At 42.5% G+C, this 18,747-nt stretch overlaps 1 protein-coding gene and 1 long non-coding RNA gene across 2 annotated transcripts; both read left to right on the forward strand.

Moving 5' to 3' along the window:
• The first annotated feature begins 727 nt into the window (after nucleotides 1-727).
• DGKE (diacylglycerol kinase epsilon) lies at nucleotides 728-16,396 on the forward strand. The gene is made up of 11 exons (XM_066332161.1): nucleotides 728-1,368; nucleotides 2,957-3,116; nucleotides 3,600-3,719; nucleotides 4,636-4,779; nucleotides 6,526-6,683; nucleotides 6,973-7,024; nucleotides 7,188-7,301; nucleotides 7,788-7,859; nucleotides 8,359-8,486; nucleotides 9,901-10,012; nucleotides 10,311-16,396. The coding sequence occupies exons 1-11, from the start codon at nucleotides 923-925 to the stop codon at nucleotides 10,467-10,469; spliced, it is 1,665 nt and encodes a 554-aa protein (XP_066188258.1). The 5' UTR covers nucleotides 728-922; the 3' UTR covers nucleotides 10,470-16,396.
• Nucleotides 16,397-17,605: 1,209 nt separating this feature from the next.
• Nucleotides 17,606-18,703, forward strand: LOC136369379 (uncharacterized). Its single transcript, XR_010745017.1, has 2 exons — nucleotides 17,606-18,138; nucleotides 18,247-18,703. It is a non-coding gene; the product is annotated as an uncharacterized lncRNA (long non-coding RNA).
• The last annotated feature ends 44 nt before the right edge of the window (nucleotides 18,704-18,747 follow it).

The raw sequence follows: 18,747 nt of genomic DNA on the forward strand, positions 1-18,747 counted from the left end.
CACTGTTGGTGTGCTCGGGCTTTGGGAAGGGCTGCCCGGGGCGGTGCTGGGGTCACCATCCCCGGAGCTGCTCAGGGTTAATGGTTACAGTCGGACCGGCTCATCTCCGAGGCCTCTTCCAACTTTGGTGACTCCGTGATTCTATGGCACCACGAAATTACGGGGGGAAATATTTACGGTTGGGCAATAAAGGCACAAACACGGCGGTCACTCGGCGCCAAGGCAGCACGGCTTCGCCTCGGGGCTGGGCCCGGCGGAGCTGGAGAAGGAGCTGGAGTTAGAGCAGGAGCTGGAGCTGGAGCAGGAGTTGGAGCAGGAGCTGGAGCTGGAGCTGGAGCAGGAGTTGGAGCAGGAGCTGGAGCTGGAGCTGGAGCGGAGCCGCTCGGCCAGGCACTGTCGCGGCCGCCGAGCGCCGCCGGTGATATCCCCCGTGTCGCGACAGCCGGGGGCGGGCGGCGCCCGTGTCCTGGCAACGGCCCCGCGCCGCTTCCGCTTCCGCCGGCCCGCGCATCCCGCGGCGCCGCTCCGAGCCCGCCGTGCGCCCCGGCCCCGGCTCCGCCAGCGGCTCCCGGGCGGGCCGAGGGCCGGCGCTCGCTGTGCGCTCCGCCCCGTGCGCCCCGCGGAGGGCCCGGGCAGCGGCGAGGGGCGGCCGGGGCAGCGCTCCCCCCGGCGCAGGGGGCGGCGGGCGGCAGGAGCGCGGGGGAGACCGGCGCTGCGCAAGGCCCCGGGCGGGCGGCGGAGGAGCCCCGGCCGGAACCCTGCCGGCGGCCCGATGTGGCGCGGGTCGGCGCCGAGCCCCGAGGAGGGGTCGGAAGATGGTGCGTGAAGCTGCGCGTTGGCTCCCTGAGCGAAGGGGCCGTTCCGGGGCTCGCCCCGCCGCCTGCCCCAGAGGTGCGAGGGCTTAGGCCGGGGAGGCGCGGGGATGGAGGGCTCGGGAGATGCCTCCCGGGCCGTGGCCGACTGGCGCCTGGCCGCGTGGACCCTGTGCTCCGTGCTCCTGCCCGTGCTCATCACGGCGTGGTGCAGCTTCCAGCGGTCCCGGCGGCAGCTGCTGATCCGGGACATCTTCCGCAAGAGCAAACACGACTGGCAGTACACGGACCTCTTCGGGCAGCCCTCGTACTGCTGCGTGTGCGCCCAGCACATCCTCCGCGGCGCCTTCTGCAGCTGCTGCGGGCTGCGCGTCAGCGAGCGCTGCCTCAAGAAGGCGGATCAGCGCTTCCTCTGCAAGGAGATCATGATGAGGGGCGCCGCGGGAGCCCCCGGCTCCATGCCGCACCACTGGATCAGGGGCAATGTCCCTCTCTGCAGCTGCTGCATGGTCTGCAAACAACAGTGCGGCACGCAGCCCAAGCTCTGCGACTACAGGTACTGCGGGGCAGTCTGACCGTGCTCCTGTGCCGTGTCAGTGTTGTTCCGCGGGGCTGTGGGGAGACCACACCCCAGAGAGCATCCTGCGGTAGTCAGATAAGATACTGTTAAAAAAAAAAAGAAAAAAAAACAAACATCAAAGAACCTAAAATTAAAATGGATGCTTTTGAGTCATAAAGAGTGTGGCGTTGCATCTTACGTCCACTCGTTCTCTTAATTGCATTACTCCAGCATGATGTACAGGCTGTATAATTACATAATAGAGACTCTTGGTGTCCAAGGGAGTTTGTATTTTAGGGGAGGACATTAAGAAGTTTCTCTTAAATTTGTCAGTTGTACAGTGGAGAGCCTGAGCAATCAGACTGGCACAGCTCACAGTTCAGAGCCAAAGTTTACATCTCCAAATCGGCATCTGCTCAGTATAAATAGAACAATGTCCTGTAGGGGTTTTAAGTTCATTTTTAAGGATGCTCAAAAAAGCTAAAGAGAAGTTTTATAAGCTCCTGTAATATATTGTTAAGGATTGTGATAAGAGTGTTTTAAAAAGACAATGAACCATTTAATGGATTTGCACTGTCATTAGTAAGGTTGCTTGCAAAGTTGTCAGTGCCAAAATGCAGTGGTGGGTGCCTCGGTGTGTTACTTCAGCCTAACCAAAGGATGTCATCTTTTCAGCCTAGACTCTGCCAGCTTTTGCTTTGCTTCTATTTGATACTGTCAAACTGCTTGGTCAGTGAGCAGAATTGCCAGAGTAAAAGAGCACATTATCAGAAACAAAACCCTGAGAGTGTGTATAGGAGAGAGGAGGGAAGGGCAGGAATTTGGAGACAAAGGGGAAAGGAAGGAAGAAGAGGAAAAGAGAGTCACAGGATAGGGCAAGTGTCATTGCTACTCTAGCTCTGTGTTGGATTAGTCAGGAGGACTCCAAAAATAGCTTTCCCAGCTGCTTAAATCAAGGCTTTGAATGTAGCAAATGAGGATTAACATTCTGCAGAGGCTGGAAGTGGATATTGCAGTATTTCCTCTTGTTCTAGTCTGTTTTCCAGGACAGCTTTTAGAATAGGTCATAAAGCAAAGCAGTTTTGCATAACTAAATTACATCAACCTTGTACAGTTCTCTGTAACCTTTTAAGTTTCAGACTTTAAAGGGGTATTATCAATCTTAAGGAATGCATTAATACATTATTAGTAACATTTATTGAATTGGGCTCCAGTGTTTTATCTGTGCTCTTTAAGGATGGAGAGGAGTTCAGGTTCTTTTACAGGCTTTCAGCATAAATGTTGATTGCAAAGGGGAGCATATTTGTAGCACCTGTTTTTTTAAAAATAAAAATAACTTGGATTTTTTTCCCCAGTAGAATTAAAATAGTTTCCTAGACCTGCAAGCACATGAGCAATTTAAGTAATTTTCTATAGCCAACACATAGGCTTCCAGGGAATGCATATTTTTCCCTGTAATGTGTTTGAAATATTACTTATAATGCTGCATGTCAGCATAAAAAATTTGGCAAAAGTCTGAAATAAATGAGCAAAATCAACGTGCCTGTTTGAAGATTGTTTTCATGTTTTTTGGTCTTCTTTCTAGATGTGTGTGGTGTCAGTACACTGTGCATGATGAATGCATGGTGGACTCTTTGAGGACTGAGGATTGTACATTTGGAGAATTTAAAGACTTAATTATTCCACCCTACTATTTGTCTACAATCAACCAGATGCGTAAAGAGAAAAGAACTAGTTATGAAAAGGTAATGCTCTTTACTGCTCTTGTAGCTGCTGCTTCTTGGGTTTAGAATATACCAACAAGCCAACTAAATAAACCCACAGACAGACCTTGAAATTTGAGCTCAATACACTGTCACATTAGCAACTGTCAGGTAAATATTTCAAGATATATTAAGTGCTGTGTTAATTCAGATGTGTTTGTCGTTGTACTAACATGGTTGTTGAAGCATAAGCAGATGTGGATTTTTTAATTCCAAAACACTGAGATTTGTCTTTGAATCTTTGAATGTTTTGTTACTGTGTTCCTAACATTGTAGCACTTGTTGTCCTGGGCACTGCAGAATCTTCAGCCTTGGTGTGTCAGAAATATTTGTGTTTTGGCTACTCCAGACTAGCTGCTAACATTCTCATTTCAGCACTTGCAGGGGATGGGGTTTGGAGCAAGGCTGTAAATGTTTTCAGACGTGCAGTTTTTTGTGTGACTGACTGGTTTTTACCTTTTGCAGGTGGTCCCTTACTGCAGGAACCACTGGATGCCAGTAATGGTGCTGGCCAACACTCGCAGTGGAAACAACATGGGTGAAATTTTATTAGGAGAATTTAAAATGCTGCTGAACCCCGTTCAGGTATTTACAGTGCAGAGCCACCGTAATAAAACCACGGTTTAGATTAGAATAGATATCACTTTGCTTACACAGTGGCAATAGGATCTTCTGGAAGATCAGAAAAAAAGACAAATTCATATAGTTTGTTCTTTTAGAAAGTAGCAGCTTCACAGAGGAAAACAGAAAGTGCAGAGGCTTCTCCCAGCCCCAAGTTTGTTAGGATTCTAATACCAGTCCAGTTTTTTACTTACAGTAATACATGCAGTAATTCAGTTAATAAAAAGTATCTGACTTTTGAAACAGTGTACATTTTTAGAAAATGAACCATTTAAGTCTTCTTTGTAGGAAACCTATGTTTGTTTAAATCCTCACTTTATTTGTGGAAAATGTCAGCCTTGACAGTTTCATTTCATGCAGTTGCTTTCCCTTTAAAATCCACTGGGATGGCTCAGGATGTTGACGTAAGGCAGGCAGTTGTTCCATGGATTTCCTGGCTGCACCTTAATACTCTTTCTTTGGAGTTCAAAACCCAGCTGTAAAATGCAGCCTGAGAGAAATCACAGTGTGTTTGTTTTAAATGCATTCCAATAAGGCTTAAAAGAATAAACCTGAGTATTTTAAAATTACTTTTATCTGGAGTCTTTCATCTTTACAGAAGTCATCGTCATGCTTCTAGATACAGATTTTTCCTGGGGCTCTGTCAGCTCAGTTTATCAATGCCATTTAATCCTAGGATGGCAGCTGGAACTCTGTTGTGCATTTGGAAAACAAATCTTGCTCAGGAAAGTCAAGACATCTCATTTGCTAATGTAATACTGCAAATGGAGAATCGTTGTTTTGCATTAGAGTTAGCTTCTTGAAGTTGTTTATCTGTGTGGCAAATCCTGAGTCATGTTCTGTGAACTTACAGAATTCCTTATTTTCCTTTTTTTTCTAGGTTTTTGATCTCAGCAAAATTGCACCTGCTAAAGCTCTCCAGCTCTGCACTTGGCTGCCTTGCAATGCTGTCAGGGTTCTGGTCTGTGGTGGGGATGGCACAGTGGGCTGGGTCCTGGATGCAATTGATGAAATGAAGATTAAGGTATTGTGGTTTAAATTAAAAGGTGAAATGAGTTTTGAAGCTGCCAAAGTTGTACCCCTCATCTCTTACCTATATTTGTTGCCTTCATCTTCCACAGTAGGCTTACAGAGGAATATTTGTGTAATTGCTATTCATATTGGGGAGGGGTGTGGGAAATGCATTTAGGATTCCTTGTAGTTCAGGAAAAATATGAACACTTTAGATTTTAAATTATATTGATAGTAGTTCTTTTCTGCAAAATAAGAAGAGCTGCAGGATATTTTCTGCATTGTCATTTCCTCTTTGTCTGAACAGATTTATATTGTCGTAAATGGTATTGCTAATATTGGCTAGTGTGCTTTGACTTCTCCCAGCACACTCAATCTTTTATAAGAACCTCATTATTCTGCCAGCTGTACTGGTTATGTTGCCAGTGCATAAATGAGTGTAGTAATTTGCTTCTCCTCCTTGTCATATGTTCTGAAGAGTCTGTCTGTCTGCAGCCTTGCCTATTAGCTGCAAAGGAAGAGGAGAAGAAAATAACCTGTGTTTACTTTTGATTTGAAATGGAAGATATTCTTGTTTATGAAATGCTCCTAAGAACTCCTTAGAAAATTAGGAATGGAAAAAATAATTACAAGGCTTTAGTGCTTTACTTAATAAACTTTTTCTCTGGTGCTGAAAGGAAGAAAGTTTTTATATCAAAGTTTTTGGGGTTTTTTACTGCAGCTTTCTTGTTAATTCATAAAATGTTGTAGCTGCAGACCTTTATTACAACTTCATGCACAGTCCAGCAAACTCATTGAGAATAATTGTGTGCTGATAAAGTAGAAATAAAGTAACTGTAAAGGTTAATGAATATGAGTATATGGTTCTGTGATCCTGGGCACTTGATATATGGTCCCTCACAGCTGATATAGTTGATGAAATCTGGGTTTTTCTTTGTTCTGTTCAAATTGAGTCATTGGTATTAGGTAAAATACTGTAGAGATTTATCAGCAAAACTTTTTTTCTTATCAGTAGTAGGTTATTTGTTCCCTTCATTTATCTTGACTCTCAAATACAGGTTAACCTGGCTGATAACCTTTCTAGAAAAAACAGTAACCAAAGGCCAATTTACTGCAAGTGCTTTTCACAGCTAAATTGCAAAGACCATAGTACAGCTGAAATAATTGTTCACCCTTTTGTGGTGAGGAGAGCCCAGCCCTTTGCTAAGGTGGCTGTTGTGAACAGCTGCTGTCACTGTGTGCTTGGCAGAGCTGATCATCACTGCTCCATCTGTGGGTGACAGTCTGAAACTGAGACACTGACTTTGCTCCTTTGAGTGTCTGTATTTCTGTGTGTGGTTGAACACTCTGCTACTCTGTGCATCTCTTGTTTAGACCTAACCTCACCTCAGACTTGTAGGAGCATTTTGGTGTCTCGTTGCAGTTCACAGCCTTGTGTGGTACATCTCTCAGTGTTCATGTCACTTCCCGGATCTAAAGCATCATTCCTGGGAAGGAATACTCTGTTCAGTATTCCTAATGCATAGATTCCATATTGTGTTTGTATTCTCTTTCCTTCTCACAGTGGTTTAACATTCTCTTCCTTTACATTATGCCTGGGTAAGTAGCTCAATGTGCCACCTGCTCTGCCAGCCCCAGGGCTCTGCTCTGTGAAACAGGCTGCTGGGAAGGTGAATTTATCTAACCTGAACATTTGGGGATAGAAGGGAGACAATGGGTGCTGAAGCAGGAGCTAATATGCAGTGGTTTTGTATCCTAGGGGCAAGAACGATATATTCCACAAGTTGCAATTTTACCTCTGGGAACAGGGAATGACCTGTCTAATACACTGGGCTGGGGTGCAGGTTATGCTGGAGAAGTCCCTGTAGAGCAGATCTTACGAAATGTCATGGAGGCAGATGGAATCAAACTAGACAGGTAAGGAACAGTGCAAAGATAAAATGTGTAGAACCAGACACTGCTCTGGTAGCTCTGCTGATAATCTGTTGCAGCAGTTTCTTTACATAAACACAAGTATTGCTAGAAGGAACTACAATGTGACTGAGGTCTGAATTTAGTCTTCTGGTTGTTCTACAGGGCTTAACTCTTTTATAATTTAACTAAATCTGAATATTCTGCCTTAATCCCAGTATAGATACGAGATTCCTAACTGCATTTTTGATACTGAGGACTGTCACAAGTCTAAGTACCAACTGTTGTTTTTCAGATGGAAAGTTCAAGTAACAAACAAAGGATACTACAACTTAAGGAAGCCAAAGGTATGGTTTGCAAGTATAAATGTGAATTCTGTGGAGTACTTGTAAGTTTGTAGTTTTTTCGTTGTTGTTGTTGTTGTTGTTATCAACTTCCCATTAAACTCTCTGAATTCTAAACCCTAATAATGGTATTAAATAAAGCATAATTGGAAGTTCTTTTTTACAGGTATTCACAATGAACAACTACTTCTCCATAGGACCTGATGCTCTTATGGCTTTAAATTTCCACGCCCATCGTGAGAAAACTCCCTCTCTGTTTTCCAGCAGAATCATCAATAAGGTGTGTTTGGTAAAGTGACATTTCCTCCTTGGAGTTGTTGATTTGACTTCAGGCTACTTTTGAGTTCACATTCCTTTACCAATACTTCCTTCCTGCCGTTTTAAGAGTTTGAATTCATTTTTCTTGGGGAGGGGATTCCATGGGTAAGACATGCTTGCAGCCCACTCACGAGTGTTCTGCCTTGTCTCTGCTTGCTTACAGAATTTGCTGTTTGCTCAGTTTTTGCTCAGAATTTCTCATTTGCTTTGAAGCTTTATGAGTTAAGTGCTTCTTTCCTTTTCAAGTGGAAATTTAGTTTCTTATGCAAGTTGTAGCTCATCTCATAAGGAGGGTTTAGTTTAAGGGTGTGCAAATATATTATGTATGAGTTATAGATAAGGTTTGCACAGTCATAACTATACATAAATATTTCAAATAGTTTCCTAGGTATTGTCTTTTTCTAACAATGTTTTCTTTTCTCCCTGTTTTGTTTGGGTTTTTTGGTAGGCTGTTTATTTTTTTTATGGAACCAAAGACTGCTTAGTACAAGAATGTAAAGATCTTAACAAAAAGGTTGAGGTAAGTTTTTAAGCTTGCTTATTCTCTGGACAGCCAGTGGAGTGTAAACACTGAACCTTGTGAAAAAAGAGGAGAGAAGCTTTGCTCTTTACAATATTTATACTTAATGTTATTTGTGCAAGGGTGGCTATGACCTTGGAGTATTTTTGTGTTCCTTTTGCTGTCTGCAGCTTCATGGAATTCATGTCTTTGGGCTTACTGAAAATTCCTAACTTTTTTTCTGGCCTTGACTCAGTTCTTTGAGTGCACTGATACTCAGCTATAGTTTGCCATAAGTGAGAATTCCTTTTTTCTTTTCTCTACTAATAGAAATTTACCACAGCTCAGGATATCTTGTGAAATCAGAAGGATTTTTTTTTAATATGGATAGAAAACACATTCTCTTAGCACAGGGCCAGTTTTTCTTTAAGTGAAGATCTATTAAATGCACAAAGTGAATAATTTCTATTGAAGTACTGACTATGATCCACAGTAATTAACTTCTGCTTGTCTTTTAAAGCTAGAGTTGGATGGTGAGAGGATTGAGTTGCCCAATTTGGAAGGCATCATTGTGCTGAATATTGGATACTGGGGAGGTGGCTGCAGGCTCTGGGAAGGAATGGGGGATGAACCTTATCCTTTGGCAAGGTACAGAGGGCATTTTTTGCTTTGTTTTTTCCTTTAACAGTTCTTGCAGTATAAGGAATTCCCTCAGTAGACTGTGCTTATGTAGCCAGGCTTGCCTGGAGGTCAGAAGGGTTCCTTAGGACAGGCTGTCTCATATTAGTTTATTTTCCTTAAACTGGAGACTTGAAGTAAAGGCATCCTCCTTTTACTCCTGCTCCATCAAGGGGATTTTAAGACTTTCTCAAAATGTCTGGCATGACAGACAGCAGTAGCATTGGAATGGCTATTAACAGTAAAGTCAGCCTACAAAAAGTAAAAGATAGATCCAATTCAGAGTCTAAAAGACCACATCCCATTAGAGGTTAGAATGGAAAGTAAAAACAAAACATGTCAAAAATTTTGACTCCCATATTGAGAGCAATACCAAGGAGAAAAGTAATTTCAAACAGTAATTATTCCCTGTTGTGATTTCCTTCTTCAGAAGTCCTCTATATAAACCTACCCATAGTTCTGTTACAAAGCTTAAGATCCTGAATTTATGAAAAATACCTGGGCAAGGTCTTTTACCCAAAGCTAAAAAGTTAAGCCATTAAATGATTTTCCTTTGGATGAATACCTGAAGAAGTATTCGGGTATACCTGAATACCTGAAGTAAAAAGACAGAAAATTGTACAAGTTTATGGAAGAGAAATCCACTGTGGGCCTTAAATGTGCACAATGAGCCTTGGAAAGTTACACATCCTTGATTTCCAGAAGGGTGGGCTGGCTGGTGAATTGCTGTTAGATTATATCCTTTCCTGACACAGAGGCCTTTAAGAACTTCTATTCCATTTTCAGTCTCATGTGAAGGATGAGATAATATAGGTGTTACAATTTCTGTCATCACAATCAGAAGCCAAACTATTTCCCAATTACAATACATTATAAATGTTTCTTGGCCTATCAGCTTTTGCCACACAGTGCCATTGATGCCTTAGAACAAATCATCTACAATTACCCCTCGTGGGTCCTACTACAGTGCGCCTTTCATAATTCTATTTCTCTAAAGTATCTAGTCTTATTTGCAAGGCCATCCTTTGAAACTTGTTTCTAGTTTCATTTCTTTCTCAACGACGTCCATCCTATTCCATGGCATTTCTAAGTCAGCATTTTTTATCTCAAAGTTTGCATACAGATGCACATTATGTGAGCCTTCTGTCAGGCTTTGAGAATTCTCTACAAATCCATTTCCCACAAATTGCTCCATAGCTGTGGGGTTTGATGGCTTTCTTTGCTGTTCAGTGTGATTGTTCACCAGCACAAATACATAAATGTATTGGTAGCACAACATTTGCCTTCTTTCTGGGAATAGCAATAAAAGGACCGTAATATTTGGGCAGGTATGCTGGAGCTCATCAGCATCACTGAAAAGAGTCTAATTTTTTTTATTTCATAGACATGATGATGGACTTCTGGAAGTTGTTGGTGTTCATGGTTCTTTCCACTGTGCTCAGATCCAGGTGAAACTGGCAAATCCTGTTCGCCTGGGGCAGGCACACACAGTGAGGGTAAGTGCTGCTTAGGGGCCTGTTCTCCTGAATTCTTTTTAGTACACAGTACAGAATCTCAAGGACTTAACTGCTTGCATCAGATCTGAAGTTGCAGGTTGCAGTTGAGATGGATGTTCCTCTTGCTTAGTAAAAATTAATTATGTCATAATACACAGACCTCTGTTGCTGTGGTTGGTGGCCTGAGTGCCACTGATAGCTTCCCCCTGGCCGGGTTGTGAATGTGTATTTTAGTTGGACCAGATGATTTCAGAGCCCCTTTGAAGTGCTGTGGTTGTGTTGTTGTGTTTGGTACCAGCTGATCCTGAAGAGCTCCAAGATGCCGATGCAGGTGGATGGGGAGCCCTGGGCACAGGGGCCCTGCACTGTCACCATCACTCACAAGACCCGTGCTCTGATGTTGTACCACTCGGGGGAGCAGACAGATGATGATGATGCCTCCAGCCTGTCAGAGTGACACCACAGGAGGGAGCAGAGTGGGTGGATCAAGACCTGGAGATTCTGTGGAGTTCACGTGCAGCAGTGAGGAGCTTCAGCTCGTTAAAACACTGATGTCTGATCTAGACTGAGGTTTATGCACTAAGGTTCATGCTTGGGAATGAACTAGAGCTGAGAAAAAAGCCATGCTTTTGCACTCATGGAAACTTTCACAGCTGAATTACCACAACTGGTTTGCTTTTAGGTTGGTGGGGATGCCCTCCAGCCTTTCCGGCTGGAGTGTGTTCCTCTAATGGCTGAAAAGGGACAGATGCTGCCTTGCTGTGCAATCAGGTCTTCTGCACATACACAGTACAGTGTTTCAGAGAGATGTTTATACCCTTGGAAGGGGGAACAGCTGGAGGTTTGACCTGCTTCACCTGCCCCAGAACAGTTCCAGAGCAGAAAACCAGACCAAGCAGAATATGGGTTGATGTTCAGACAGCAGCCTGCTCCTGGCTGCCATCTCTGCTTGGGAGCAAGAGCAGGAACTCTGTGCACCTGCTTGTGCAGTGCATTTCTGATAAGCTTCACTGGGTGAGTAGAGGATCTGGGAGCTCTGGGGAAGGTACTCAGCAAGAAAACTGCTTTTGGACCAAAGGTTTCTGGAAATGTTATTTAGGAGATGACCTTTTTCAGTGGCTTTGTAAGCCAAAGAGTCCCCTGAGGTCTTGAGTCCCCAACATAGAACTCAAAATAATTGTACCATGACTTGCACTGAATGATCCTGGGACTTGACTTCGCTTCAGTTCAGTGAGAGACTAATTCTAGTTTGTGTAAATAGCAACATAATAGTTCTTGGGCAGGCATTTTGGAGGAAAACTTGGGACAAAGGAGCAGCTTTTTTAGCTGTTTAGAAGAAAGGGCTTTAAAGAAATAAGGATGATTGGCAAATGTGGGGTATTTTTTAAAAACTTGTTAAAGAACATGGCTCATAACTACCTGAGAATGATCAGTAGTAAGTCAGTCTATTAACTTCCAATTTTAAGTGGGCAGAGGTGGCATTTATGTGTATAATTTGTTTGTATGGAGGCATGGAAGCATTTGTTTTCTGACTGACTCTTAAGGGTCAAAGATACCTTGTTGGTTACCCTCATTTCCCTTAGGAATATAAAATGGGGAAAAAGATTAGTGGTTGATCCTGACAGTGGAGGTTCAGAACACTGACAGCAGTACAGCAGGGACTGTCAGCTTGGCATATCTGAAGCTTCTCAGGTTAAAAGCTTCTCAGGTGAAAACATCTTCATGGTTAACAGAAGTAAAATATCTTATTCCTGTTCTTTCTGTTTTAAGAATTTTAAGCCTGCAGCAGGTGAGAACTGAGTTGAGGTTTAAAATGTCTCACTGAGTAAATGCAGTTTAGTTACTGAAGGTGCTCTTCCAAGTAGGAAGAGAATTTATCCTGTGTAAACCAAGATCATCAAGGTGAGAGCTTTGGTCTGAACTTTGAATGTTGCTGCTTTTGTCATAATGCCCCCAATATTAACTTTTTTTTTTTTTTTTTTTTTTTTTTCCCTCTTTAACCTGACTGAAAATGAGACCATTGGGTAAAGTTGGCTGTGTTTCTAGGTTTTTTAAAATGAAACCATTTTTCAAAAACCTGTAAAATGATGTTTGCATTAACAGTGAACCATCTATTTATATTTTAAAATAATTTATTGAAACTTAGCAGAGTCAGTATTTTTAAAACCTTCAACCTTTTCCTCTTAGGAAAGCATTTTTAACTTGGTGGTATTCCTTGTAGAAAGTGTATGTACTAGGACTTCAATACTACTGATTCTCAGTGAATTTATAGCAGTCTGAAAATGTGATTAGAGTGTAATGAACTGTAAAGCAGAAGCCATTTGTAAATTCCATATTCATTAGCCTTATACGCCTCACTTTAATTATTTTATTGTATGTAAATAGAGATGAAAAATAATAGTAAAATATATGTAAAGAGTGTTTTAAATACCCTAAGTATACTATGCTAGATGAATCCATTGCCTTTTTTTTAGTTATGAGCTTCAATTTGTATTAGCTTGAAAAATCTTACCAGTTATTATTTTTTTAATAACTTGTAACCATCAGCATCCTAAAAGTATTTAAGTTCTGTGCTGTAGTTCTTCTGTAACTGTTGTTTACAATCAAATGAGGAATCTCTGGAAAAGCAGGGTATGTGCTCTGAAAAGCAGTATTTGAAATTATACCACTGGCTACTTTAAATTATTCATAATGCAGTTTAACTTCCCTGAAGTTGATCAGATGATTATTCAAATTGGTTCGTAGCCCAAGAACCTTTAACTGTTGAAAAACTTCACTCTTTTGACTCCTGACATCTAGAAAAGAAGGAATTGGTGCCAAGGCTGGACGTCTCCCTGTGTTACCACAGGTGAGGGGTGAATGGGCTTCTCCACTTGTGCCCCAGTGGGGCTGTTTGTGCTCCCTCTCACTGCAGCTTGCCTGGAGTCCAGTCCAAGAAATGGGAAATCCTCTGGGAAAGGCAAATCCATCAATTCCTGCTGGAGAAACAAAGCGAAAATAGCATCTCACTGGGTGCTTGTTTGGGAAAACCCCTCATACATGGCATTGGAGGTGGAGAAGTTTGTGTCTCACCAATGGACTGTGAGTGATGGCAGAAAATGTGGCTGTGGGGAAGCCTCCTGTGAAATTGTACTTCTGGTTTAGAGGCCATTCTGTAAGGTTGAAGTGTCCATTGTGACTCTGTAGCTGTCATACGTGTGGCAAAAAAAGGTCTTGTAAAACACAGCCCTGGAATGTGTGGGAAGCCTTGCTGTTTGCACCTCTTTGATTTCAGTGTATCCTCCTGTCTGATGTGTTGCAAATTAGGTTAAAGCCTGTTTTGAATGACTTAGATGGAGCTGTTTGCAGTTTTAGCCCAAGTTTGGTGTCAGCAATGAGCTCCCAAATTGTCTGGTAGAAATGGACTTGGCTAATTTGTAACAGAGCTGTAGTACCCAGTGCTGTGGTGTGCTTTGTGAATGTAAACTGCTCCACGGTTTCTTAATGTTGCAGGTGCATAGAGCATCGTTTCAAACAGCTGCTCCATTCAAGGAGTTCCTCCTTGTAGGTTGGAGCCCTGGAAATCCCCACAGTATATTATTCTTTGTCTGAGAGACGGGATTCTGCAGTTGGAGCTCCTGTCCTGCACTGAAGAGTTTTCTCTTATCCTGTTAATCATAAACATTGGAAAAATAGAGAAAACAATATTTCAAAAAGTCAGATAACAAATTGTTTCTTCTGTCAATCTTCATATATTATAGCTGTGTGTAAAATGTATAGGGTAAACAATAACATGGATTGTCAAGCACTTAGAAGTGAGTTCATAAAGTTTATTTTTAAGTTGTATTGCTGCATCCAGTAGCTTACCTGAAGTTTGGTCAGATTCTGATAACTTTCTTTACTGTAGGTTCTCAGTCCTGTGAGAGGCAATACAAAAAGCATAAATCTGCATGGAGAGCCTTTCTGTGGGTCAGCTCCCTGCCTGGCTCACACTGGACTCGTTCACTGACATTATTGCATTATGAGCTGGGTGTTTTTATGTGCACAGAGCCTCTTGTCAAAGGCTTTGTCAGACAAGAAAACTGGACTGGCTTCACACAGCTGCTGTTGGCCCAGTCACCCACCTGGTTGGCTTTTGCAGTCACCATCACCCCCAGAACCCCAAAGATTCCCCTGGCCTGTACTGAAAGTCCCACCTTTGTTCTCCTGGCTGCTGGGGAGGGACGTTCCTTTTCCCCACAGGTTCTGAGGATGAATCCCTAGAGGATTTTGTTTCAGTCTGACCAGTTCCTTCTGGTCCTGTGCTACATTGCACTGAAGCTTTTACAGTGTATTAGTGTATCTCACTGGTTAAATAAAAGAGCACTGCACCTTTAGCTGTGATCAGCGCAATGGCATCAGTGTTATAGTTACTGGTTTTTATTTGGCAACAAATGCTTTTGGTAGAGCAACACTGTGACCAGTTAGTCTATGGGGAAGAGCAGGACATAAAATCTGCATGTGTTCCAACTGAAAATCCTTTTTAGGTCTGTATTTCATACTGACTAATAGCAGTTTTCTGCCTTTTGGGAAATAAGAAATTAAGCCGTCAGTTGGAATTAAATTAGACTGTCTTCGTATTCAAAAATACCAGGATGTAACTGATTCTGCTGAATGTCAACCACTTAAAAATGCTGGTTTCTTCTGAGAAATGACAGGCACTCCAACATAAGGATGAGGGAGCAGAGACCACTTCTTCCTGTAGTAATTAAATAAATTGAGAGAATTTACACATTCTTTATTTCAGCAATGTTGAGGCCACAGTTCTAAAGCACAACATGATCATGATTTTGTTATCCAAGAGTGCTGATTACCCAGTTCAGGCTTTGGGCATCTCAGGGAGATATTCAAGCTGGAATAAAGCCACATGCCTTGACTAAATATAGTTGTGTTGTGCAGACTGACCTTAGCTGAGAATCTGGCCCTTAGCTGTTCAAAACTATGAATGTATTCAAAATAGTACTTTTTAATACTGCCCTGTGTCCTGTGCTGTGTCCCCCTACTGCTGTATGTCATTAATTCTCTACATTGTTTAATTTGCAACTTGTTTGTAGATTCCAGCATAAAAATAGTTTTCTTTTTAAGATTCTGTAGGAACTTATATTTTGTGTGAGTTTATTGCATTCTGTACCTTAAAGGTTTACATCTCTCAAAAGCCATTTTGTCTGCTACAAACTGCTGTAATCCTATGAGTACCTCCAGCCATCTTCTCTTTCTAGGATTTTTGTAGTTAAACAGAATGGATTTTTATTTTTGTAGCTTGTAACTTCAGTATGTATAGTAGTTGTTTAGTAAGCAGTGATCAAAATACTGTAAAAATGTTGCTTTTAAGAGCTGTAACTTTAGTAATAACTACTTACAAGAAAGTATCAGCATGTTAACAGTTTAAAAAAATATTCTTTAGCTTCACATGCTGTGATGCTGCCACCTGGGATTTATATTGAATGTGTTTGTCTGTATGTTCTAAACAAGGAAAATATTATCCTAAAGTGCAAGAAATAGGTAAAAAAATAAGATTTATAACATTTTTGGCTGTTTTCAATTGAGAAAGGTGACATTTGGGATTCAGTATTGTTTTATTTCCCACTGAGCAGTAAGAAGGAGTGATCAGTGGACTCTGGGCAGATCAGTTGTTTCCTTATGGTGTACTTTGAGATCTGTATTTTGTGCCCAAACGTAAGCAGACACTGTCTGCACCATTACTGCCCCTCAGAGAGCAAAACCCCAGGGCAAACCCCACGGCTTGCAGTATGTGAGATCTCACTTGCCAGGAAAGAACCAGTTAGCATGATCTTGAACCTCCAAAATAAATGTTTAAATCAAAACTGACCAATTTTTCCCTAGCATCAAGCCATGTTTTCAAACCCTGAACTGGTTTTCCTTTGCTTTCAAAGATAAGCAGGATGAAATGGGAGGGTAAGGAGGTGATCCTGTAAAAGTCTTTGTTAGAAAAGCTGAGACGTCTGGGTTTAGTTGCTGCAGAGGCACAGTGAGTGTGCTTTTGTCCCATAAAACACTTGGGATGGTTGGTGCAGTCGTTACATGGGCACGATTTGGTGTGATTTGGGTCAGGGTCTGCTGCAGCCTCAGTGGAGCCACAGAACTGCCCCATTCTGGGATTACTTCCCATTAACACAGGGAAACTGAAAACTTCACTTGGTTGTACTGTGGCCTCTCTCTGTGACTGACACTCCCAGAAGGCTCTCTTGAGAAACATCTGCTCCATATTCTTCATAAAAATTTGTAAATACAGATTTTTCACAGCACTGGCTTTGTTACTGAATTTCCTAATGCATCTGTTTGTCTTGTTATTTGTACTGTATTTCTCTGTAGGTTGAAGGGTGTGGATTAAAGTGTTTAAACTCAGTTTTCCCTTTTCCTCACTATGCACAAAAACAAATGTGAGTCTTCAACTCTGCAACAGCCCCGGGATGAGGATGACTGCCTGGCTCTGGGAGGGCTGCAGCCAAATGAGTTTAGACATTTTGAGAACAAAGTTGTATTTTGTTGAACTCTGTGGCCGTGCTTCTGCCCGGGATTCCTGCTGCAAAATCTGAGCATCTCAAACCTCAGTAAACGGAAAAAATTCTAGACAGCATGGTAATGTCATTTGGGGGTAAAACTAACACTGGTAACCCGCTCCTGGTTCATTCTTCTCCACCCTGGGGAGGAACTGAGTTTGTGTGGCTTTTAGGCGTGGTTAAAACTGAATTCGTAGGTATCAACAGTAATGTGAAATGTCCACATTGTTCCTTCTCAACTCTGTTGTCACTGATTGGGGATGTTAAAACAGCTTCTGATCTTGTGCATTATTTATTCGAAGAGGGGAAGGAGCCCTGCAAATGCCTTACCTGTGGTGAGTGGTCTCAAGAGTTTTAACAGGAGATGTTTTGGTGTCAGTAGAAACTGGAGATGGGGCAGGAGGAGCTGCTGAGAGCAAGTCAGCAAAACTCACACGGGGTTTTCCCTAGCAGGGGAAAACGCTGCTGCTGGGAGACATTCAGGGATCAAGTGGCTCAGTGCCTTCTCCTGATGGCAGCAGATGGGATCGTTTGGGCCTTTGGAAGTGAATAAATCCTCCTGTGGGGCCACTTCATCATAGTGTCAGTTCCCCCCAAGTCCTCTCCTCTGTTCCCTGGTCTCATTTGCACAAGAGAGAGAAGGGCTCTGGCCTCTCAGTTCCTGTATTATGCCACAATCAAACGTTTTAAAAACTATTTTTGTGTTGTTTTCCATTCAGGATGGGGTCAGAGCATAGATATCCAGCAGGTTTTTACTTAGATGAGTAAGACAGCAGTTTCACAGAGCTTTCAGGATCATTTGCACTAATGTTGATAACCATCAAGTTACCAACCTGGAGTGAGCCATGCAGAGTACCAGCCTGAGCCAGACTTGAGCCAAGAGTTGCACAAGGAGTTACAGTGCAGGTCGGTGGGGAGAAGAATACAGGATGTGAGCAAGGTGGAAGTCAAGGCTGAAATTCCGGTGGGGTGGTTTTTGGGGGGTTTGGTTTGGTTTGGGGTTTGGTTGGTTGGTTGGGGTTTTTTTGGGGGGTTTTTTGGGTGGTTTCAAATGTTCTCAATATTCTCAAATATTACGTCCTTTCCCACTATGTTTTGTTGCCTTCTTACTTTTCTTTTAACTAATTGTGCTGGTACAGATATTATTTTCCTAAGTGACCTCAGCAAAAGCAACTGTTCCAAAAGCAGTGGAGTTGCACAGGCTTGAGTGAGAGCTCGGGAGCAGGGCCAGCACTACCCTTTTCATCAGAAACATTTTCCTGATGAGTTTATATTGGAGACAGGGCATGGCATAGCCGTGCAGCTCCTGCTGCCAGTCAGTGGCTCTCACCCACACCCACCCGCTTGCTGCTGGAATTTTCTGGTCAGCTGAGAAATGGCCAGTGGTACCACAAGGAAAAGGTTTGAGCTATTTAGCAGTGAGAAGCTATCCTCTGACATTTCTCTGGGTGCTGCAGGCATCCGAGCATGGGTTTGGTGAAGGAGCTTCCCGTGCACCCAGCTGTGAGCTCCTGCCCCTTTGTGGCTCCTGTGTGGTGCTGCAGCTCAACGTGGAACTCCTTATGGCCATCTGCAGCAGTGATTTTGGTAAGCTGGATAAAGGAGAATCATTCTGCCTGAAATTTATATTATTTGGATTTATTTGCTGTTTTTTCTGAAAATAATAGCATGTCTGTGCTCTCTGATCTGGGAAAGGAACTGTGGAAAAGAATCTGAGCGGGAGGGCAAAGTGAAACCTAGAAGGGAGAAGCTTTGCTGCCAAGGTCCTCATTTCCCTCAGGCAGAAAGGTTATGAACTAAAGCTGAACTGTGAGTAATGCAGGTGTGCTCACAGGTGTAGCCAAGTCACGTGTACATAGATGTACACTCAGGCTGAACATGCTTGGTGTGGTCATTTTTATTGCCTTCGTCTATATTTCCTTTTATCCCAACTATGAATATGCCTTCTCCCTCCCCTCATGCTTCCCAGGTTTGTTTTTTTTTTTTTTTCTGTAGAGGCAGTGAGTTGTTTGCAACTTAGCTAAAAATTTCATGTGATTTAAACTTTTCTTCAGTAATATCCTGGTTTGGTTTCATCCCTTATGAGGAAACAGCACACTTATTAGTCTCTAAGAAAAGAAATAATAAATAGTTATCTGACAATACATTAAAATCTTTTTGCCATTTTTCTTAATAATGAAATAGAATTTTTTTTCT

This window comes from Sylvia atricapilla, chromosome 18 (assembly GCF_009819655.1).
Source record: "Sylvia atricapilla isolate bSylAtr1 chromosome 18, bSylAtr1.pri, whole genome shotgun sequence".
Lineage (NCBI taxonomy): Eukaryota > Metazoa > Chordata > Aves > Passeriformes > Sylviidae > Sylvia > Sylvia atricapilla.

What these genes read in the sequence shown, in the direction of transcription:
- DGKE (XM_066332161.1), top strand. Translation starts at nt 923, where the DNA reads ATGGAGGGCTCGGGAGATGCCTCCCGGGCCGTGGCCGACTGGCGCCTG. An exon ending in GATGGAATCAAACTAGACAG is followed by an intron (nt 6,684 to 6,972) that starts GTAAGGAACAGT and finishes GTTGTTTTTCAG; the next exon opens with ATGGAAAGTTCAAGTAACAA. An exon ending in ACAACTTAAGGAAGCCAAAG is followed by an intron (nt 7,025 to 7,187) that starts GTATGGTTTGCA and finishes TCTTTTTTACAG; the next exon opens with GTATTCACAATGAACAACTA.